At 43.5% G+C, this 24,165-nt stretch overlaps 1 protein-coding gene across 1 annotated transcript; it reads left to right on the top strand.

The window, feature by feature from the left end:
• Positions 1–3,523: 3,523 nt before the first annotated feature.
• On the top strand, positions 3,524–23,459 carry LOC135111297 (transient receptor potential channel pyrexia-like). The gene is given in 6 exon segments (XM_064024534.1): positions 3,524–3,641; positions 4,196–4,397; positions 19,094–19,176; positions 19,719–19,885; positions 20,329–21,193; positions 21,196–23,459. Coding segments are annotated over 6 exon segments (3,057 nt in total). The 3' UTR covers positions 22,818–23,459.
• The last annotated feature ends 706 nt before the right edge of the window (positions 23,460–24,165 follow it).

Here is a 24,165-nt window from a genome sequence, read left to right as displayed (position 1 = left end):
GTTTCTCCCACAGCGAAAAGAAGCCAGATTCACATTATGTTCCTTAAAATTTCCCATGATGGGGTTTTGTGCAGACTGAGAAAAGTCTCTAGACGCTTGGATATTTGGTTCTTAAGGTGAATTACGGCTTTAATTACCGTTATACTTGATCATACCAGTATTTTATAACATTCTAGATTGAAGTCTTGGCATCTTCAGACTCGACAAAGGTTGCGTTGTGAGGTGGTCGCTGTGCCTGCAGTGCCGCACCGGAGACTGAACTCTACTGTGAGGCTGTGAAGGGCCCTCATTCCCGTATCGCACAAACACCATCGTGGTCTCAGTAGTAAGGGAAATGCATCACTACAGCACTAGGCCATAGAGGTGTTACATCGAGGTGTCATAGTGCAGACTATCTGTTCAACCAAGAATTTCTCCATCCACCTGTGAGTCACCTGCGCTGTGTGGAGGATAACCTTCCTCTTAAAGGGACGCTCAACATTCTCATCAACTTCAGTGAACGTAGTAGTCCCTCCACCACACAAATGAGCCACACAGGTGCCTACAGTATATAAAAGACCACTGTAGCTCCTCATTTTGACCTACAAATTTGCTCATTAACTTTCACCTGGAGGCAGCTGTTCGTGTTATCTATAAAGTTCTGAGCTAATTTTACCTTGGCGGATGTTTGACAGGAAGCATCTTGAATATTGCACAGTCCTCATTCAGGCATAGCGTTGTTAAGATGTTAAGGAAATCAGTGAATCAAGGGGACTAATTCTTAATATAACCAACACCTCTCGATCATGAAGCAGTTAAGTCCATAGTTTTATTAAGCAAAGTAAGAGCTAGACATGATATCTTGACATGCGTACTTAAACCTAAATATTGAGAGGAGTCAAGTCCAGTGGTGATGTGTATTAGTTCGTGTGGCTTAGAAGACATCCCTACAGCGTACATCTCAGAAGGCGTCCCGCTAAAAAACAGACATCACTGCTGCACAAACACCACCCAGATCACGCCCTTGCGAACAATAACACACACACACACACACACACACACACACACACACACACACACACACACACACACACACACATTCAAGTGGCATTGGAAAAAAAAATATCATAAGAACGTAAGGGAAGCTGCAAGAAACCAGTAGGCCTACACGTGGCAGTCCATTATAATAAACATATTTTGGTTCATAAATGAGTTAATCTTCTCTTTAAGTTCCCCAACCTGATAACTTGAGTCTATTCCAGTTATCTAACAAATGTAAGTGACAACCATTCTCTGTCTTTTTTTAAGTCAATGAAGAAAACAACATTCCACATCAACACTCTCGCACCAGAATGCTTGTTAACCCCACGTCAATGTACCGTCGCTTTGTTCTCCTCCTCCCTTAGTTCTCTTCCGCCCTCGCCCTAGCATCGTGGCCTCGTGATCCCTGTGTGACTTACCGACCCCGACCCCTCGTGACCTCCGGAGGGGTGTTGGCGCCACGACCTCTGCTCCGCTACATCCTCTACTTTCCACGGAGGGTGTCGTGATCATGAGGGGGAGAAAGAACGGCAATATAAAGAGCTCAGTTCTCCTTTTCCCCCTTCTCTTCCTGTTCTTCATTTTCTTCCTAATTATCATTCGCTTCATATTCCCACTTGTGAACTTCGTAACGCTTAGTCAATATGTTAATCGAACTGAAAGCAAAGTGTATGATCACAATGTACAATTCTAACCCAAAGCGAACCTGTAGCAAGGGATTAGAGAATATTAAAAGTCAGCACACCTGTTACCCAAAAATAAAAGGAAACTAGGAAAATAAAATAAAAAGACAGAAAAACAGGTAAACACAAGTGACATTATTGGCAGACACGTAGCGACACACACACACACACACACACACACACACGCACACCAGTAATCCCCGGTACAAATATGCTAGAATTACGACGCGCAGGTAAACACGAGTTCCGGCTACGCTGTATGTACACCTGGGCGGGGAGTGACAATCAGACGGACACAGAAAGACCAAATCATATTTTTTTCCGGATCAGTGGGAAATATATAGAACATTGCTTATATACGAGCAGTGTGTCACGCGCGTCAGAGAGAGAGAGAGAGAGAGAGAGAGAGAGAGAGAGAGAGAGAGAGAGAGAGAGAGAGAGAGAGAGAGAGAGAGAGAGAGAGAGAGAGAGAGAGAGAGAGAGAGAGAGAGTTGGAGAGTACATATGCACTGCTAAGGGTGAGCATAGGCGACAGAAGGTGGATAGTCGGGGCTTTGGGGGGTTTGGTTTGGGAGTGAGAGAGGAGTGTGGAAATCGAGCAATAGTGCACAGTGCAGCAGCCAGCAGTGCACAACGTGACTCTGTCCTCCTCCTCCTTCTCCTCCTCCTCTTCTTCGACCTCGTCTATCTCGTCCTCATTCTCCTCCTCTTCCTCTTCTGTTCTCCTCATTACGTCATACTTTTTAATGTATTTACCATTCCCCACTTTCTCTCTCTCTCTCTCTCTCTTTCTCTCTCTCTCTCTCTCTCTCTCTCTCTCTCTCTCTCTCTCTCTCTCTCTCTCATTTTCTCCAGCCTCATTAGCCCTCATTATTTTTTTCCCGCTTGATGGATTCCTGCCTCTTTTATTCCTTTCAATTTCAGACCATTTGCTTTTCTTGCTCTTCTTTTTCCTCCTTCGCCTCCTCCTCCTCCTCCTCTCCCTCCACCTCCTATCCCTCTCGCTGTCCCTCGCTGTCCCTCCCTGCCTTCCCTTTCCCTCCGTATAATACGCCTAGTTGGTTTCATGTTTTGATCTCGTTATGCCTGGCTTCTCTTCTTCATCCACTCCTCTTTAGTTAACATTCTCTCTCTCTCTCTCTCTCTCTCTCTCTCTCTCTCTCTCTCTCTCTCTCTCTCTCTCTCATGGTGGTGGTAATAGAAAGCTAACAAGGTTCTGTCCTATCTGATTTTCTCCCCATCTCTCTCTAATTTCCTCCTCCTCCTCCCCCTTCTCCTCCTCCTCCTCCCTCCTCCTTTTTTTCTCCCCTCCTCCTGCTCTCACCGTTTCGATAAGATTGGATGATAACCGTGGATCTCTTCCCTTCATCAGAAATATTTGTTTGAGTATGAGTAACATTTCCTTTCTCTTTCCACCTCCCCCACGCAACGAGCTCCACCGCGACCCTGGGTGGGGACGGGACAGAGAGGCAACAGGGGGATCAGGTGTGTTGACAGAACCCACGCCCTCATCCCTTAATTAGTTTGGCTCCTGATAATTGGATTAGCGTGCTGCTTTATGTTATTGCACCGGAACGATGGCAATATTCCAAAATGATTAGTACATATTCACGAGCACTGATGCATTGCACTACTACTGGGATACGATTATTAATTTCATTTTACTCTTTCCTTCGTATTGGGTAAGGGATTATCTGAGATTTATCATTGGAAGCTTTTTGATTTTGTGCAAAAGGAGGAGTAAACACCATCCAGCCCTACGAGGCAGAGGCGCGGCCTTCTGCGGATGAGCAGGAGGCGAGGTGTGCGGCAGGGAGGAGATGAGGCACGAGCGAGGTGGATCAGTCAGGCTGCGGCGCCACACGGTGAAGGAGCGCCGTGCCCGCGTCTCGGAACGGTGGGTCGCAGGTCTCGGGGCATTGGTGGGGGGAGTGATGGGTGTGATGGGTGACCGGCTTGAGGAACACTGATTTAGTTGTATGTGAGGTTGTGCTTGTGAAAACATCTGTGGCTTTGGAAGGTGTCAGTGCATAACATCTGTTGGGAATAATATTTTGCAGTGAAGGCCATGACCCATCGTGCTTAATTAGAATCCTTCGTCTGTATTTTCGAAAAAAAAAAAAAATCATATCTTGGTGAGGTGAAGGCCAGTGGGGAGTGACGGTCCCAGGTACGGAGGCCACCTGGGGAGGGTGTTGGAATGGCCGCGACATTCTTTTGTTATTCCTGCGCCGTTGCTGTGCGCCAAAACAATATTATATTTCATTATTACCTTCAATAAATCTTTAACTTGAAATTCACATTTTAGAGAAAAAATAAAGGAACTGTATTATTTACTATGTGTAATTTAACAGATTATAACATTTCGATTCATTGCAACAAATGTGACGTCTTCTCGCTTCTTATCATAACGCATAGTTTAAGTGACCAATGAATTAATTTCTGGTCCTTCTCTGTATGACCAGTGAGTGAGCCTTGCATGTGACGACCAGCGACGCAGCACCACCAGCACCAAGCACCAGCAAGAGGCGACGCTGACAGCTCGGCAGTGAAACCTAACATGGCCGGCTACCTCGCCCTCAGGTCCATGGAAGAGAACGGTAAGTCTCGATATTTTGCTTTCCAGGCTCTGTTACCCTGCAGGCTGGGCACAGGAACACTGCCTCGCCAACAGGAACGCTTAAATTGTGTGAGGTTAGTGTCTGGACCAAAAGTAAATCAGAAGTGAGCGATAATGCAAAATGACGTCTGCCACGTCACTAGACGATACTCTAGCCAGTATGTCAGTGAATTCCGCAGTTCTATTCCGCATAAAAATTTCTTTCTGACCCCCTGGGTGAGTGTCACAGTACATGTATGAGTCGGATTAGTGAAGTGACTCTCATTCCTAAGAAAAAATCAAACACACAAACAAATTATCGACCAGCGACGCATGTGACTTCCATTAAAGATGAACGCAGCAGATTTTTCGCTTGGTACTAGTTATTAATTTGTGTGGGAGCGATCAGAAGTGTCACGGCTCACTAGAAAATGCAGAATATTTACGAAACAGTGATAAGGAGAAAGTATGTCTTCAAACAATGACATTCTGCTTGACGAGGACCGCACCGCCTATAGTCACACATTCCTTCCCATCATTCTCGGAAGTCGTTGGGCTGTGGCTGGAGCTTGGGCAGTGCTACTATTACTACTACTACTAAAATTATCCCTTAGTGCAGTGAGGACCAGTAGCCCCCGTTACAGATCCGCCTGCCGTGCCCAGTGTCTGCCTCCACTCACTCCATTTGCTTGGTACGAGTTTTTCCCCAAGTCAGTCTATAGTCTACGGGTTTTGCACATCACTATAGAAGTTCAGTACCACCACCATCACCATCACCACTACCACTACCTTAAACGGACAGTCGATGTTGTCTATTCGTGTAGCTTTTATCTCTCTCTCTCTCTCTCTCTCTCTCTCTCTCTCTCTCTCTCTCTCTCTCTCTCTCTCTCTCTCTCTCACACACACACACACACACACAGGATTGAAATAAGTGCTACAGGATTCAGAAATAGACGCAATTAAGTATTTTGGTCTTGAGATGGAAGAAATATTTTGTGGGCAGAAGTGTTGTCATCCTGGGTGTGTGTGGCTAAGGATGGCAGGATGTGTGTGTGTGTGTGTGTGTGTGTGTGTGTGTGTGTGTGTGTGTGTGTGAGAGAGACAGGATGCGATGTATGGAGAGAGAGAGAGAGAGAGAGAGAGAGAGAGAGAGAGAGAGAGAGAGAGAGAGAGAGAGAGAGAGAGAGAGATTTTGCTTTGTTTTTAAATGATGATGATGCTAATAAAAATAATAATGATAATAATACACCATCATCATCATCATCATCATCATCATCATCACCATCACTTCTGCTATTTCTTTTTGGTATTATGAATTATGCACTAGTACGGGTATCGTCACTATAAATACTATCATCATTAATGTATTTGCTTATTTCCCTGTCATATCACAACGACAACATGTATTCTTACAGTGATCAAAAGATGGAGAAAAACTAGTAGCAATTTTGGTGGCCAGCCTCTATAGGTACCATTACAGGGACTGCCACGTGTACCCCTGATGGCTTTTTGCAGCTTCCCTTATTTTCTTATGTTCTTATGTTCTTATTAAGAGTGAGAATGATGATCTGGCCAACTAGTGAAACAGAAAGAAGGACGAAAAAAGTAAAGAAACCTAATTATTCAGTTCAATTAGATGTAATTTTCAAGATAAGATTGGTTGTACCTTGAGTAGTGAATAATGCGAGTTGGTAAAGCTTTTTGGTTCGGAACATTACCAAAAAACGGTGAAATCGGGCCTCAGAGTCGGGCTGTGGTGTGGGTATGTGTGAATACAACTTTACACCACGCTCGCCGCATAGGAAATAGTATGGTGTAATGAGCTTCTTTTGTTAATCATACTGTTCTAGGAAAATATACCATGTTTAGAAAATGAAAAACGGCCTTGCCCACACTGCTGCCCCTCAGACACACACACACACACACACACACACACACACACACACACACACACACACACACACACACACACACACACACACACACACACACACACACACACGACTGCCTGACTGACGAATGGTGGTAGTGGTGATGGAGTAGTGACGTGATAACAACACACTGGCAGCAACGGCAGTGATTTAGTAGAGCAAAAATGATGGGGAAAAAAGCGGTTTGTTTACACTGGGATGATAAAATGAGCGTTTACTTCCACAACAGCAACAGCAGCAGCAGCAATAACAACAACAACAATACACGGGATGATAGGAACACCATTGATTTCGTATAACAGACATGATGGGAGAAAAAGCGGTTTGTTAACACTGGGATGATAACATGAGCGTTTACTTCCGCAACGACAACAGCAACAAGAACAGAAACAGCAAGAACTAAGAGCAGCGAGTAACAAGGCTCCCGTAACTCTATCCGCCCGTCAACCGTACATCAATTAAGCTGAGTGAATATCTCCTTTCCCTGCCTTGCTGTGCCGTGCCTCTCGCCCTCCTGATGTAAACCTACGTGCACCTCGACCAGTTTCTTCTCGTAAGCTTCCATTAAGGCAGCCTAGCCCCGCCTCGCCCCGCGTCCATCTCCACCAATAAAGGCTCCATTAGCAGGGGATGCCGAAATGGAGAGCTGCCGAGGTGGTGAGCGATGGGGTGCGAGGCGACGAGAGAGAGAGAGAGAGAGAGAGAGAGAGAGAGAGAGAGAGAGAGAGAGAGAGAGAGAGAGAGAGAGAGAGAGAGAGAGAGAGAGAGAGAGAGAGAGAGAGAGAGAGAGAGAGAGAGAGAGAGAGAGAGAGAGAGATGAAAAGTCTACGGGGTTTACTATTATCTTTTTGTTCTTCTCTGTGATAATTTGTACAATAAAACATCTCTGCGCCGCCTACACTATTTTCAAAAGGCTTTAGTTGAAGTTAAACGGGCTTTCAATTTTTTTTTTTTGTTGATCCAGTGACAGATTGAGAACATCTCTACATTACTGAGTGGAGAAACACTCTTGAGAACCCTGCTAATCGTCTCTGTGGCCTTTGAAAACAATCGTGGTGACAGAGCAAACCGTTTCTGAAAATTACTCGATCCCTCACTTCAGTTACAGCTTTACTGATACAACCAACGCTGTATACCTTCTTCAGCGCTACCAGTAATGATAACAATAGCAATAACGAGTGCGGTTACTACTTCTACTACTACTACTACTACTACTACTACTACTACTTCTTTTCTTCTTGCTCTTCTCCTACTTATCCTTCCATTATTACTAGAAGAACATCAACAATAATAGAAACAGCAGCAACTATAATATCTGAAACCAGGCAGCACAGTAAGACAGCTCCAATAAACACGCTCACAAAAAGATTATAGAGATACATACAATGAACGATGACTTCACTTTTTTTTTCTTGCAACCTGAAGACGAACTTCCCCTGTCTCCCTTCCTCCTACCTCCATCGCTGTCTGTCTCTCTTGCTCCTAGATACGAGTTAAACTAACAGTGTACGATAATTTGATATCCTCGTACGAAAAAAAAAAAAAAGCAATCCATGAAAGAGGTGAAGCTTTCGAACCTTTCCTATCTTACAGTAATGATAATAAAAATAATAATAATAATAATAATAATAATAATAATAATAATAATAATAATAATAATAGTAATAATAAATATTGAAAGTGTGAAGGGAAGACGGCATCTGAAAACGTTTCACCGTCATGTCATGAATCAACTCCATCACGTGATCGCCTGACTCCATTTCAACAGGAAGAGCCTCGGGCTGTCATTATCAAAGACGCGAGTGGCAATTATCGTTAGTCTTCTTCGTGTGTCCGGCGCGTGCTCGGTTGGCGGCCACGGCGGCGGGTCACGCAGGCACGGGCGGTCGCGGCCTGGAAAAGAACAGCAGCGGGAGGTGACGAATGTTTTCCCACTACTGCTACTGTCAAAGAAAATGGGAGGGGTGGGAGGTGTGGAAAAACAAGAACAGTATATCGATCAGCAAATGAGGCAAGATATATCGAGGTGGCATTTTATATTCTCTCTCTCTCTCTCTCTCTCTCTCTCTCTCTCTCTCTCGTTCTATTGTGTCACTGTCCGAGTTGCCTGTCTGTTCTTTATATACGTTTCCTTATGTTGCATCTTGTCCTTCACGCCTGCCAGTCTGTCTGTCTGACTGTTTGTCATGGCAGTCTGTACGAAGAAAGGAAAAGTAGCAGTAGTAGTAGTAGTAGTAGTAGTAGTAGTAGTAGTAGTAGTAGGAGGAGGAGGAGGAGGAGGAGGAGGAGGAGGAGGAGGGGAGGAGGAAGCGACACGCGGCCCGCCAATAACTTCTTTCTATCTGATACTAAGAAGCAGAAAGCTGAACAGGACACGCAGACAGGACAATATTAATGACAGCAACACACTCACTCTTCATTCTTCCCAGAGAGAGAGAGAGAGAGAGAGAGAGAGAGAGAGAGAGAGAGAGAGAATAGAAAGATAACTAATCCTGATTTTCCTTATTCGTTATTAATATATTTGCATTTTTACAGGATTGAGTCAAGACAGATGTTTCTTTAGATTTATAGTATATGAATGTACTGTTTACAAGCACCTCTTCCATATATCTATTGCACTATTAGGAGAGCTGTATTTTTGTTGGTTTTCATATCACGCTTCATGCCTGCTTCCCTTAACGCTTTCGCTACCAGACCTTCTTCTTGAGTTTAATTAAATGGCTTGGTGTAAGTTTAACATACAGCTTAGGGGCATTTGTTGTTGTTATTGTTCGTGGTAGTGGTGGTGGTGGTAGAGGTGGTGGTGGTGGTGGTGATGTTATTGTTCTCCTCCTTCTTCCTCATTAGCTTGTCTTTATATCGTCATTCTGTCACCATTTAGTACTCAAGGGGTTAATGTGTATGTGTGTGTGTGTGTGTGTGTGTGTGTGTGTGTGTGTGTGTGTGTGTGTGTGTGTGTCATCGTTGCTCGGATGTCAGGGGTGTTGGTGGTATTCGTGGAATGATGTGGATCTCATATTACACCGTGGTTAACCTCTCTCTCTCTCTCTCTCTCTCTCTCTCTCTCTCTCTCTCTCTCTCTCTCTCTCTCTCTCTCTGCTCAAATTCTTATATTCTGTACGATTTCACAACTCAAAATTCATTACTCTGTTCATGGATGTATATTTGTATAAATGTATGTATGCATGTATGTATGTATATATGTATGTATGTATGTATGTATGTATGTATACTTAGAACCTATCACACTATCGGTTCCCACACTATCGGTTCCCACACTATCGGTTCCACATTTACGGTTCCTGGTACTTTCAAACTCTGCCTTTTATCCCATTGCATTAAATCCCTCCTCCTCCTCTTCTTCTTCCTCGCCCTCCTTCCTCTGCTCCTTTTACCATCATTCTTCCTCCTCCCTCTCCTCCCTCCCATACTTTTTTTCCTTCCCTCATCCCTTCCCTTCGGCGGAAACTTTTAACTTATCCAGAGTCATAACGAAAAAAACGACAGGTCAGGAAGAAAAGTTTTGATAAACGAGAGCGTTTCTTGGGTTGGGTTCCTTTTGATTCTTTCGTTAGAGGAAGGAGAAGGAGGAGGAGAAAGAGAAGAGATGATAACCTGAAACTAGTAGATAAAAAACTAGTAGATAAAAAAGGAGCAAGGAAAAAGAAAGTAATTACAGGAAAGAAGATAAATGAGTAAGAAGATGAATAGAAAATAATAGGAGGAGGAAAAGGAAGAGAAGGAGAAGCAGTAAGAGCTGATAAACAATGCGAAAAATGGGAAAAGGAAGAGAGTAAGTATGGAAATAATAACAAAAATCGGAGAAAAGGAGAGTAGTAGTAGTAGTAGTAGTAGTAGTAGTAGTAGGAGGAGGAGGAGGAGGAGGAGGAGGAGGAGGAGGAGGAGGAGGAAGAGGAGGAAGAGGAGGAAGAGGTGGAGGAGGAGGAGGACAAGAAATATGATAAATAACAATAAAAAAAAAGAAAGAAATACAAGCAAGAAAATACAGCAAGAAATACAAGCAAGTAAACAGAAAAAGAAAATGAAAAATGAAAAAAAAGACGAGAAGGGAAAGAGGAGGAGGAGGAAAAGAAGGAGGTGGTGGAGAAGGAGGAGGAGGAGGAGGAGGAGGAGGAGGAGGAGGAGGAGGAGGAGGAGGAGGAGGAGGAGGATTAAAAGAAGAGGACGAGGATGGACCCAGAAGAGGCCAAAGGTATTCAATGTACATTAGATATGGCGCAGAATTTTGTCAGTCATCCAACACGCAATGAAGGAAAAAGTGTGTCTGTGTGTGTGTGTGTGTGTGTGTGTGTGTCGACTTCTATATTTGTATATGTGATGATGAAGTGATGGTGGTGGTGATGGTGGTGAACATACTTCCCCTCTCTCTCTCTCTCTCTCTCTCTCTCTCTCTCTCTCTCTCTCTCTCTCTCTCTCTCTCTCTCTCTCTCTCTCTCGGCTCGCTCTTTCTTCGGCGCGACGGAAAACCAGAACACATACACACACACACACACACACACACACACACACGAACTCTCTCTCTCTCTCTCTCTCTCTCTCTCTCTCTCTCTCTCTCTCTCTCTCTCTCTCTCTCTCTCTCTCTCTCTCTCTCTTTCTCAGTGGCCTTGGGGAGATAATGAGGTGATAAAAATAAATAAACTTGTAGTGTGTCTAGAACCGTAAATGTTAAAAGACTGAAGAAACTCCGGCTTTCGTATTAATACTCTCTCTCTCTCTCTCTCTCTCTCTCTCTCTCTCTCTCTCTCTCTCTCTCTCTCTCTCTCCGTGATGGACATTATTACTGTGGATTCGAAAGTGACCATAAGCAAACATACACACACACACACACACACACACACACACACACACACAGAGAGAGAGAGAGAGAGAGAGAGAGAGAGAGAGAGAGAGAGAGAGAGAGAGAGAGAGAGAGAGAGAGAGAGAGAGAGAGAGAGAGAGAGAGAGAGCACCAAACACTACCAGGAAGTTTTCAATCTTGCACTGTATGAGAGAGAGAGAGAGAGAGAGAGAGAGAGAGAGAGAGAGAGAGAGAGAGAGAGAGAGAGAGAGAGAGAGAGAGAGAGAGAGAGAGAGAGAGAGAGAGAGAGAGAGAGAGAAATGAACTTCTCTCCCTTTCCTTTCTTCCCTTATTCCCTTCCTGCTCCCTTCCCTTCCTCCTTTCTTCCTCCCTCTTTCCTTCCCCCTTCCTTCCTCCTTCCCTCCTTTCCTCCCTCCCTCCCACTGACATATCAATAACTGGTAGAGACACGGGAGAAAAAGGGAGGAAACTATCTCAAATGTATTATTTGGAGAGAGAGAGAGAGAGAGAGAGAGAGAGAGAGAGAGAGAGAGAGAGAGAGAGAGAGAGAGAGAGAGAGAGAGAGAGAGAGAGCTTTGTAAGGATTGGTAAACATTTCAAGTAGGTATTTTCAATTCAAGAGTACAGTAAGACAGACAGACAGACAGACAGACAGACACACGCAGGAAGACAAGATAGCGACAGGCATACATACAGACAGGTACTTAGGCAAAGATAATAGATACTTGTGGAGAGAGAGAGAGAGAGAGAGAGAGAGAGAGAGAGAGAGAGAGAGAGAGAGAGAGAGAGAGAGAGAGAGAGAGAGAGAGAGAGAGAGAGAGAAGGAAGGAAGATATTTAGAAAGAAATGGAAGTTACAGAGAAGTAATGAAGGAGAAACACACTCACACACACACACACACACACACACACACACACACACACACACACACACACACAGAGAGAGAGAGAGAGAGAGAGAGAGAGAGAGAGAGAGAGAGAGAGAGAGAGAGAGAGAGAGAGAGAGAGAGAGAGAGAGAGAGATAAGAGGGAGGGGAGGAGAGAGGAAGAGGCGGAGAGATATTAGTGCTGACAAAGCCTCTTCCCTCCCTTTGCTCATTTGAGAGAGAGAGAGAGAGAGAGAGAGAGAGAGAGAGAGAGAGAGAGAGAGAGAGAGAGAGAGAGAGAGAGAGAGAGAGAGAGAGAGAGAGAGAGAGAGAGAGAGGAAATGAAGATCTACGTTATATGCAAGAGTAAACTTTATTTTTCGCCTCTTGATTCGCACCCTTGTAACTTCCCTCCCTCCCTCCCTCCCTCCCTCCCAGTGTCTCCCTTCCCCTTCTATTCCTCTTCCCATCCTTTCCCTCCCCTCTCCCTCCCTCCCTCAGCTACCGTGGCCAAATTGCTGTCAGAGTTTTACCCCCTTTGCTTCTTTGCTTCCCCTTTTGTTTGTATTAACAGTACTGTTATAGAAATGGTTCGCGTGGATAAATGGAAAGTGGAGGCAATTGGAGTTTGTTTTGTCTTTTCTAAGCAACGGAATCATTGAAAAGACTAGAGTAAGACTTAGTTTAAAAAGTTATAGGGGATTATGGGAAATACGTGTACGTAACACTGAAGGGTTATTCATGACAGCCTTGCTAAGAGTTGGGGTTGATGTCAGTGTTGCTCTGTATCGTACTTAACAGTTGGCTGATAAGGAAAAAGAGGATAATTATCGTACTTTTGATCTTTATTCTCAAACGTTTCAGTCTTATCTCGACATGTTATAATGTAGCTGGCTCCAGTGGATGTTATCAGAGTTCACAAGTGTGTTATCTAGTGTTTCTAGATAACGCACATGTTTCTAGTGATCGTTTAGCAAGAATTCTGCATAATCAATGGAGAAACAAGGAATTATCCTGAGAACCTGACTGATTAGCTCTATAAGGAATTCAGATACGGGCGCTGATATGACTTGTCTGTTTTCCTGTGTCTGCTTGATAGTGAAAAGCATTACCGGTCAACACGGCAAAGATTGTCACGGTCTGAGTACAAAGACGGCACGTACTTGTAATGCTCGCTGTCTGTACCACGCACCCGAAACCAGTAGTGCTACATGAGGTGCACGGTGCAACAAAGAACCTTATTCTGAAACGCTTCTCCCCGCACCTCCACTATGCTTTCAAAAGGCTGTAGTTGAAATAACACGGGTTGTTTTCAAGAGTGTTTTTATGGTTCTAGTGACAGATTAGCAAAATTTCTATATTATTAACAGGAGAAACACTTTTGAAAACTCAGCTAATCTGTGGTCTGTGATCTTGGAAAATAATCGTGGTGAGAGAGAGAGAGAGAGAGAGAGAGAGAGAGAGAGAGAGAGAGAGAGAGAGAGAGAGAGAGAGAGAGAGAGAGAGAGAGAGAGCAGAGCCTTTCTGAATATGGGCGAAATAACAATGAATGCGTTACTCAAACAAAGCGTGCGACACCCAAGAGACACAGACACAGCACGAGAAGATTATCACCACGCCAGACGTGCGCTATTCCTTATTTTCATAATTATTTATCATTTCTTCGGATTTACTTTTGGCAAAGAGAGAATTACTGAAATTTTCTCAGTATCCTTGTTGAGTGATGTTGCTTTTAGCTTTAAATTGTACCTGATTGGTGTAGAGGCCCGAGGCAGACAGACAGGCAGACCCAGCGAGCTTAGAAATATAGACAGTTCGGCGTGGAGTGGCGTGGCGTGGCGCGGTGCCCAGGGAACCCCCGTGCACTCATTACAGTCCTCATTCCATAGCCTCACAGCGAGCGGCCACGGCTAATGGGGCATGAAGAAACTGCTACTACTACTACTACTACTACTACTGCTGCTGCTGCTGCTCATTAACTCCTGCCGTGAAGAGGGTGCAGAAGACCATCTCCTTTCCTGAACGCGACTACACACGACCCCCAACGCACCACTCCACATACACGACCCTTCCAACACATGACTCCGTACAAAACAAAGCCCGTATTTCGAAATGCTTTGTTCTCTCCCCACGACTATTTTCCAGGGCCACAGAGACGATTAGCCGGGTTCTAAAGAGCGTTTCTCTTGTTCATAATGTAGAAGTGTTGTTAATTTGTCACTAGAACCATAGAAACACCCTTAAAAGCTCGTGCAACTTCAACTAGTAGTGGCTTTTGAAAGTAATAGAGATACGGCCAGAAGTGTCCCAACACACAACGTCCATCATACAACTTCCTACACACACACACACACACACACACACACACACACACACACACACACACATACACACAACCGAACGCAGAGCCTGCAGCACTCGACCCTCGTCACTCCGTCAGTCCACCAGAGGGTCCATTTTATACGGACGGAAAAGAAAATATATGAAGGGAAGTAATGGCGGAATCATCTTTTCTGGCGAGGTTAATTGGTTGGTCGTATCTTCCCTTGATTTATAGAGCGATTAGGCTACGGCTGATCTCTCTCTCTCTCTCTCTCTCTCTCTCTCTCTCTCTCTCTCTCTCTCTCTCTCTCTCTCTCTCTCTCTCTCTAATCGAACAAACTCACAAAAATCAAGCTCCTGCACATATTAATCCTAACACTTTTCTCTATAATAACTAAATTAACACACAGGAAAAAAACAATAACTAAATGATACTGATGATAAATATACTCTGGATATTAACGTGACTTGTCTTTTCACCGGCGACGTTGAGGTGCTTTCATGAGTGAGCCACCCGTGCACTTTCAGGGGGAGTGTTTCGTGTCAGTGGGGGTGAGGTGGCAGGGACGGCAGCGGAGGGGCGTGGCTGCGGGAACCTGGTGCACGCTATCTAACCTACGTAATGGGAGGGATTTATTGTTTCCTTCCCGCATCTCTTGTTTATCCTTCCTTGATCGATAGATATAGAGTTAGAGAAGATGGTATAGGCTTGGAAACATTAGTAAAGTCTCTGTTACGTGTCAGGTTGCTTGATTTCGTTGCTGTTAACTAATGTATGAGAAAGGGGAAGGAGTTGAATGTCGAGGCAAAGAGCAATTTAGGTTACTCGCGCTAAACGTGCCCTTTGCCCGTCTATTAGTCGACAACTTACTTGCTTACGTGAATAAATGAGGCAGTAATTGTGATTCACTGATTATATGCTTCTATCGCTCCTACTACTACTACTACTACTACTACTACTACTACTACTACTACTACTACTATGCTGCCACTACAGTCTGCGGTGGTGCGTGGCCGCTATTCATTTATCAACGCATCTTTCACCTCTCAAACCCTCCCTAGAGAATCCCTCACCCGTGTCATACAAGCTAACACCTTCTCAGTATTCAAGGGAGCGTCTGTAGCACCTCAAGCTTCCGCCTCTTGTGTGTGTCGCTTCCCCGCCCCTCAGCACCGAGTTTTACAGAGTCGCTTCACACTCAACCGTCTCCCTTATCTTGCGAAGTCCACATATGGTTATTTCCTTCCCTTCACCTTCTTCCGCTCTCTCTGCCTCCCCTCCACCGCTTCCTCGTAAAACAGTAAAGTTCTGCCGACGTTTGCACAGCGTTAGCCATTTCCAGTAGTGGTGTGTGTGTGTGTGTGTGTGTGTGTGTGTGTGTGTGTGTGTGTGTGTGTGTGTGTGTGTGTGTGTGTGTGTGTGTGTGTGTAGGATTTCCCCTTTGTGAGCGGCCAGGTGTCAGTGAGATAATTAATTAGGTTTAAGGGGTTAATGAAGATCCCAGCTCTCTCTCTCTCTCTCTCTCTCTCTCTCTCTCTCTCTCTCTCTCTCTCTCTCTCTCTCTCTCTCTCTCTCTCTCTCTCTCTCTCTCTCTCTCTCTTTCTCAATCTGTGTACAGAAGCCCCACGCTCTCCGTAATCTCGACACTGACACTGAAACACGATTCTCTCCTTCCCTCCCTCCTTCTCTCCCTCCCTTCCTCCCTTCCTCCCTTCCTTCCTTCCTTCCTCCCTGCCTACTTCTCTCTCTCTTCCCTCCACTGCTTCATCGCTACTTCTGCTTCTGATTCCTGTCTACTTTCCTCTTCTCCCTTCTCCCTCCTCCCTCCCTCTCTCCCTCCCTCCCTTCTTTCCTTCCGTCCTACCTTCCTCTTTCCTTAACCTCATCTCTCTCTCTCTCTCTCTCTCTCTCTCTCTCTCTCTCTCTCTCTCTCTCTCTCTCTCTCTCTCTCTCTCTCTCTCTCTCTCTCTCTCTCTCTCTCTCTCTTTCACAGTTCATTGGTCCCAGTCGAAATTAAATATGTAAATATGTAAACGAGTATTTTCTTCCTGAGAGAGAGAGAGAGAGAGAGAGAGAGAGAGAGAGAGAGAGAGAGAGAGAGAGAGAGAGAGAGAGAGAGAGAGAGAGAGAGAGAGAGTATCCCCTCACGCTACCATTACCTTGATTACTTGCTGGTACGAGTACTTCTCTTCCTCTTCCTTCTCTCCTCCTCCTCCTCCTCCTCCTCCTTTTCCTCATCCGCATCTTTCTATTCCTTTTTCTCTCCATCCTCTTTCTCTTACTGACCTTCCTCCTCCTCCTCCTCCTCCTCCTCCTCCTCCTCTCCGTAACATCTCTCTGCTGTTCATCCCGAAGGTAAGCTTAACATAGTTTAGCATGTAATGAGGCCGCTGGGTAAGGGTTGGATGGACACACATTAAATATTCTCTCCTTCCCCTCTTGCTTTCCACTTCACGGTCTGCCTAGCGCTGGACAGACTGGGAATGAATAGTTTATGCCGTGGTTCCCCTCATATCGTGCAGGACGTCAGTATTTCATTGCTCAAGTCTATTAAATAAGTCAATTTCGTGTTATATATACATTTTTTTTTCTTTCTCTCTCTCCTTCTCTCTCTTTTTCTCTGTCGCGTGCATGTTTTCCCTCGGCAGTGATTAAGTTTCCGTGCTGTATGTGTGTGTGTGTGTGTGTTAAGAGGGGACAACTTTGTTTTCACGTGATTTCATTCGAGGGGATAAAAACTTTTGCGAAGCACGAACGAAATTTAATCCACAAAAGAGCATACGTTACTTTGACTTTCCAGTCGGGCAACGAGCGAAGGGGAAAAACGTGAGGTAGTAGTAGTAGTAGTAGTAGTAGTAGTAGTAGTAGTATTTGTTATTGTTGTCATTGTGAGCAAACTCCAGAGCCTTGTGAGCTTCTACCCCCACAAACTTGGCAACTGATGTAAAATTCATGAGCCTACTTTCCGCTTGGGGTGGTGAATAAGCAATGTGTGTGTGACACCGCTGCCATTTGTTGGGGCAGACCGACCCGACTCCTTCTTAGGGTGAGTAAGCAGATCCAAGTCACCATGGTTTATGCAGCGGCTGACATTCTACGTGGGAAAGTAACAGGTGTTGAGGGAGCACGTATCGACTGCCCGCCGCGCTGCCTGCCTCCCTCCCGCCACCCGCTAAGCCGATGGAAACACCTATCTGACCGGCCTCGCATTTTATAGAACCATATTCGGAAACACTTCTGCGTCGCACCTCCACTACATTCAACAGACGCTAGCAGAAGTGACACGGGTTTTAAGGGTGTTTTTATAGTTTTAGTGACAGATTATCGAGATTTCTATATTATTAACAGGAAAAAAACATTCTTCAGAACCCAGCGTATCATCTCTGTGGCCTTGGAAAACAGTCTTACTGAGAGGGCAGTGTTTCTGAATACGGGCCTTTTAAATGCGTTATGGTCTCATAAGAACTATTTTCAAATGCCGTGTAGATGATTCTCGGGGAAAATATTCTCATCAATAATGGAATTTTCTCGTTGGATTACCATTAGAATTATGAAGGCACCCCTGGAATTAATTTGCGCTGGAGCCCCCTAAAAGTTGTAGAGATAAGGCATTGAAATGTTTGAGAGTCCGGTTCCCCTGGGTCTGAGATCGCCCCGCACCTCAATATATCTCCGTGGCCTTCAGGAAACACTAATTCTTATGTCGAGCAGCATGAAACTACCTGTTACTGTATACTCGTACCACGTTCTGGATCTATATTAGCAAGTCATGGTTATCTGGTTATACAAATGGCCTATTATGTTAATGAAACTAAGAGATGAAAATTTGACAGGAGGCTGGAAGAAAGAGAGACTGAGAAAAAAAAAAAAATGCGAGAGAAAGGCAGTAATGCATTGAGAGGGATGATGCAAGTGTAGTGAAGACGGATATGAAAATAGTGAAGAGAGAGAGAGAGAGAGAGAGAGAGAGAGAGAGAGAGAGAGAGAGAGAGAGAGAGAGAGAGAGAGCGTATCAAGTACCAGTATCATCACCTCCAAGTAAGGAGACGAAGGTTCAGAGAGGGAGAGAACATGTGTCTGCAGGAAGCCTAAGAATACTCACTCATAACTCAACATTGTACAGATCGCTTACAGTACACAATATAATTACACGATATTTTCTTTTGGTATCATATATATACACATTATTTTCCTATTTATAGTAGTCAGTTTAGGAGAGGTTACTGACGCAGGGATAGGAGAGGGGAAAGCAGTGTGTCTGAGATTGCGGTCTGCCTCTCCCTGTCCTCTATCAGTCACCGGAAACAGAATTACTGTTACAGCCTCTAAAGACATGCAAATCAGCAAGGATCTAAAAAGATTTCTACATTTGCATATCCTCCATTGCCTCTTTCCTACTTCCCCTTCCTCTTCTTCCTCCTCCTTTGTCGCCGCCCGCCCGTCACATCGCTTCAGTTGATACGTTCGCTAATTACTTTCTTTATTTTCCTGATCACTGCAGTCTGCCGGTGATCTCTCCTCCTTCCCTTCAGTTTTCTTATTCTTTACATTATCTATTAGCTATTCTCATTTTTTTCTCCCATTTCGTTATTTCTTTCGTCTTTCATCTCTCTCTCTCTCTCTCTCTCTCTCTCTCTCTCTCTCTCTCTCTCTCTCTCTCATTACCTACAAGTGCTTATTTTTTTTACAGCCGGGACACACACACACACACATACACACACACACACACACACACACACACACACACACACACACACACACACACACACGCTTAAAAAAGACAAAAATAGATAACTTAACCACTGTAGACAAATGTAGTAGTTACCCCTATTGTACTTCACGCTTTCTTTCAGGGAAGACCACGCAGGGGGAGGCGGCGCAGCGGGAGAGGAGGAGGATCATTTTAAACAGGAGTTGCTCGTCGCGGTGCAAACAGGTTAGTAAGTCTCTCCTGTCGTGACTCTGCGGGTCCTGTATGCTGTAATCATCTGAAATGTTATTTACCTTCTTCTATCGAATATGTAAGTATGTGTGCTTTTGATATTCGTACTTAAGAAAAAAAAAGTAATGTTTCTTGATCTCTCTTAACTCCTAAATTCAATATAGTCACATGTTGTGAGATACAATCAATGCTATTGATGATTAACGTGTTATATCCATGTTTAATTTAACTATCTCTCTCTCTCTCTCTCTCTCTCTCTCTCTCTACGTATATCAGTAGACTGTCGGTAGATAGTTATATTTTCAGACTAAAGAAGTAAAAAAGTGCATACACTTTATGCAAATAACACTGCAGCATCAATATTCTTCCTATCCAAAGATCAGTGATGAAAGAGAATGGTAACCAATTTCTGAATCAACATGAGTCTTGCTGCTCCCAGGTGCAGTGCATTATTCGGATAGTGTGCTGCACTGATGATGCCTAGACTCCTAGCCACTTTCTGCCTTGTGCACTTACAGCTTTGATTTATCTATCAGGTGATGAGGAAAAGTTGCGCCACGCCCTTAAGCATCTACCACCGAAGGCTGTCAACCACGTGTTCCCTCACCCAGTGTCCGCCACAGCCCTGCATGTGGCCACCCAGAACAACTCATTTGAACTGGTCAAGGCGCTGCTGGAGGTGCCCGCTGACACTGGTGCCCGGGTATGTGCTTCTCACAGTTTACGTGGTCTGACAGATGGTGACACATCATGCAAAACTTTCAACACACACACACACATACACACACACACACACACACACACATACAGAGAGAGAGAGAGAGAGAGAGAGAGAGAGAGAGAGAGAGAGAGAGAGAGAGAGAGAGAGAGAGAGAGAGAGAGAGAGAGAGAGAGAGAGAGAAATTGCTTTACATAGTATTGTATTCCATACTGTAATCCTGTAACTAAAATCAATTTATAATCAAGTAATCATGTACATTACCTAGTTCCATTAAGTATATAGCACTATTCACATGCTGATTGCACTATCAGTTCATAATTAATGCATATATTTTGGTTTCACATTCAGGATGACAGTTATTGTATGTACAATATGTACCTCTTTTCTCTTTTAATTTTATATTCTTATAAACTTAATTTTGGCAGGACTGGAGAGGCAAGAAGTACTGCCCACTGCACTATGCTGCCCACAATGGCAATGTGGAGGTACTGGAGGCACTGCTGAAGGCTGGTGCCGACCCCAATGCAAAGGAAGGTGAGTTTGGCCGTACATCCCTTCATATTCTGGCCAATCGCTGGAAGAACAATGAAGATTCTTACAAGGCTTGTCTGGATGCTCTTTTGTCCTGTAAGAGAATCAAAGTGGATGCCCTTGATAGCAGCAAGGCCACACCCCTCTTCATGGCTGCCACCAAAGGTTGGGAGTACATGGTGAGGAAACTCATCAATATGGGAGCCAATATAAATGCAGCTGTGGGGAACAAAACTGCTTCTGATGTGATTAAAAAGAAGTTCAATGACTTGCTAGACACAATTGACTTTTCAGTAATTCAAAAACCAAAAAGATATTTCAGTGATGAACTCTATGATGCACTGATCAACACAGACTTACAGCTGTTTCAGGAAATTTTGAATGAAATTGACAACTCAGAGGAAAAATCAAAGGTATCAGCACTGGAAGAAGACCATGGGGAATATACACTTTTGCAATATGCTTGTGACAATGGTCTGGCAGATTTTGTTGAAGAGTTACTAAAAAATGGAGCCAATGCAGCCAGGAAGGATGAAACCAGCCTCATGAGCCCTGTATTGTATGCTGCAAGGAATGGTTACCACAAAATCTTGGAAATGCTTCTGAGAACCTTAAAAGAACAGAAGGAACTTGACAAAGGAGTCTTGAGACATAAAGACCTAAGAAAGGAAACTGTTCTTCATAAAGTGATCAAGAGGGAATATGCAGCCAAGCAAGAAGGTGTCAACTACTACATGTGCCTTGAACTCCTTCTTGAGAAAAACGGTACTTAGACCTTGACGCACAGGATGAATTTGGCAACACTGCTTTACATTATGCAGTGCTTTGTGACGATCAGAGCTTTGTTCGCATTCTACTGCTCAATGGTGCTCATCTAGGAATCAGGAATCAGTTTGGCACCTTAGCCATTACCCGTATTCAGGCATCTGTACTTGAAGAGGTACTTAATGACTGCATCAAGTACAAACACAATGTGGCAGACCGTGAGTTTGAAATTATTCTTTACTACAGCATGTTGGCTCCGGCTCAGACATCTCAGCAACCAGAAACAGAATGTCTGAGGTTCCTGAGTGGTTCTCGTAAGCACCGACACCTCTTGCTGCACCCTATCATTGACACTTTCCTCTTCCTTAAGTGGCAAAGGATTCAGAAGTACTACTACTTCAACATTATTGCATATACAATTTTCCTAATACTCCTCACTGCTTACATTCTCTTTTACCATGGAACTTTTGTGCCAGAAACAGAAAATGTAATGAACAATGACACACAAAAACAAAATGTATCATCAGAGAATAGCAGTGATGCACCAGATATGGAAATGTATGACCTTGCCCTAAAATATGTTTTTAAAGCACTTATATTCATCTTTGCTTTGTACATCGCAGTGAGGGAAGGCGTTCAATTCTATGTCTCTTGGAAGCTGTATGTCAAAAGACTGGAAAACTGGCTAGAAATTTCAATAGTTGTTCTCACATGTATTGTACTCTTTATACCAGTGAATGCTGTACATCAGCAGAGTCTTTGTGCCTGGCTGGTACTGTTCTCTTGGACAGAATTCGTGCTACTATTAGGACGTCACCCTTATTTGTCCATTTACATAACCATGTTCACCACTGTCACTTTCAATTTTCTTAAATTCATCATTATGTTTTCCTTCATGATTGTTGCCTTCAGTATCAGTTTCTTTCTAGTTTTCCAGGTACATGATAGCTTCACAACATACTATCAATCTCTCCTGAAGACAATTGCCATGTTCACAGGTGAAATAGAGTACACAGATTTGCCTCTTGCTGCTTTTCCAGTTTCATCACATTTACTGTTTGTTGTGTTTGTGTTCCTCATTGTTCTTGTCCTAATGAATCTTCTCAATGGTCTTGCTGTTAGTGACATTCAGCAGATCCAGCAGGAAGCTGAGATTGTCAGTTACAGCAGTAGGGTGGAGTTAGTCTCATACATTGAGTCTGTGTTTCTGGCCAGTCCCTTGCATCAGATCTTCCCAGGATCCCTCAGATGCTGTGAGGGAGGTGATGAGAAGGATGACTGTTATTTGAGAGCATGTATTGAGTCCCACAACCCAGCCATCAGACTTCTCAACTGGTTGGGTCGACGCACCCTCATGTTCCAGACGTGCCTTCGTAATCCATGGATATCTGTGTACCCGAATCGAGGAAGGGACCGCTGGCACGTCTGTGACTGTCACAGCTTCCATTTAAAGGAGGCTCAGATTGAAGCAGCAAAAGATGTTGTGCTTGAGAAGGAACATGCTGTTGACACCCACCGTCTATCTGGCCTTGAAAATCGCCTTGATGAAGTAATGGCAGCAATATCTTCTCTCACAGACAAAGTTAATAAACATGTCCTTTGTCCTTCCCCAGAGTGACCAAAAGAATCCTCAGATGCCCTTGTTGTAATCAGTGTGTAATTGTTGCCATAAGTCTAATTTCATTACAGCAAGGATTTCAGTAAACACTAAGGAGCTATTTAAAGCAGCCATCTAGATCAAAGTTTGCCTAAATATGTCATGTTTCTTACAACAGTCTGAGTGATTCATGTTCAGTCTGGGTGATTTATATTCTAGAATGTAACTTGTTTTGCAAATCAGATGTTTATTAATGCTGTTGGCAAAGGAACATGGACATATTGTACTGCTTGCTCCTGAAAGTTTTAACATTTCAGCATTGCATTCTAACATGTGTAGAGTAACACTAACATAGTATCATTGACAGAAAGGCTTTCCTTGGATGGCATGTAAATTTACATATTTAATCTCACAGAGCCATTGATTGAGTGTGTTTTGACAATATTTACTCTTAATTTCTCTGTTCAACATTATTATAGTTTTAAATACAATAAGTAGCCAGGTTTGGTGTGTAGCCTACTATAGCACTTATTTGGAAAGGTAATGGTAATGTAGATTTAATTTTTGCCTTATTTGTACTTATATTTTCCTATTAATTGGCATTAAGGCACAATGAAGGGTTGATGTTTGATAGTGTGGCAATATATATATATATATATATATATATATATATATATATATATATATATATATATATATATATATATATATATATATATATATATATATATATATATATATATATATATATATATATATATATATATATATATATATATATATTTTTTTTTTTTTTTTTTTTTTTTTTTTTTTTCTTCATTTAGGGGAGTGGCATGCCTGTGTCCTTCCCTGTTCTAATTGTTCCACTTGACCTACTTTGAGTTGCAATTAAGATGACAAGAGGGTGGATTTGAAATCATCAGGCAACATGAAATCAAAGTAAGCCCCTGGCAGAACTTGAATGTGGATCTTTCTGGTTCTTGTGCTCATATGCCAACCACCTGGTCACTGCCTCTCCTGCTGAGACATTAAAGTTCCTTTCTTTTATCTGCTGGTGTACTTAATTAGCTGTAGTACCTGGGAATTGTGATGGTCACCAGAGGTGCTGGGGTCCATGGAACACAAAATATTTCACAAGGAAGAACAGTAATAGTTATAAAGCCTATTTTCCTGTTAGAATGAACTCATGCTTGCATGACAGTGGTGCATGTATCTTATTTAACTAACAAGCTTTTGTACTCTGCAGAATCAGCTGTGATATTATTAAACTAAATAAACTGAGTGAAACTCACGTTTCACTGTCCCAGTGACATAGCATATGATATACTTGTACCATAGCAACTGAACGTTAGTTCAAAGTCCAGAATGA

This window comes from Scylla paramamosain, chromosome 21, assembly GCF_035594125.1.
Source record: "Scylla paramamosain isolate STU-SP2022 chromosome 21, ASM3559412v1, whole genome shotgun sequence".
In the NCBI taxonomy this organism is placed as follows: Eukaryota; Metazoa; Arthropoda; class Malacostraca; order Decapoda; family Portunidae; genus Scylla; species Scylla paramamosain.
This window is presented reverse-complemented; position numbering and strand designations above follow the sequence as displayed.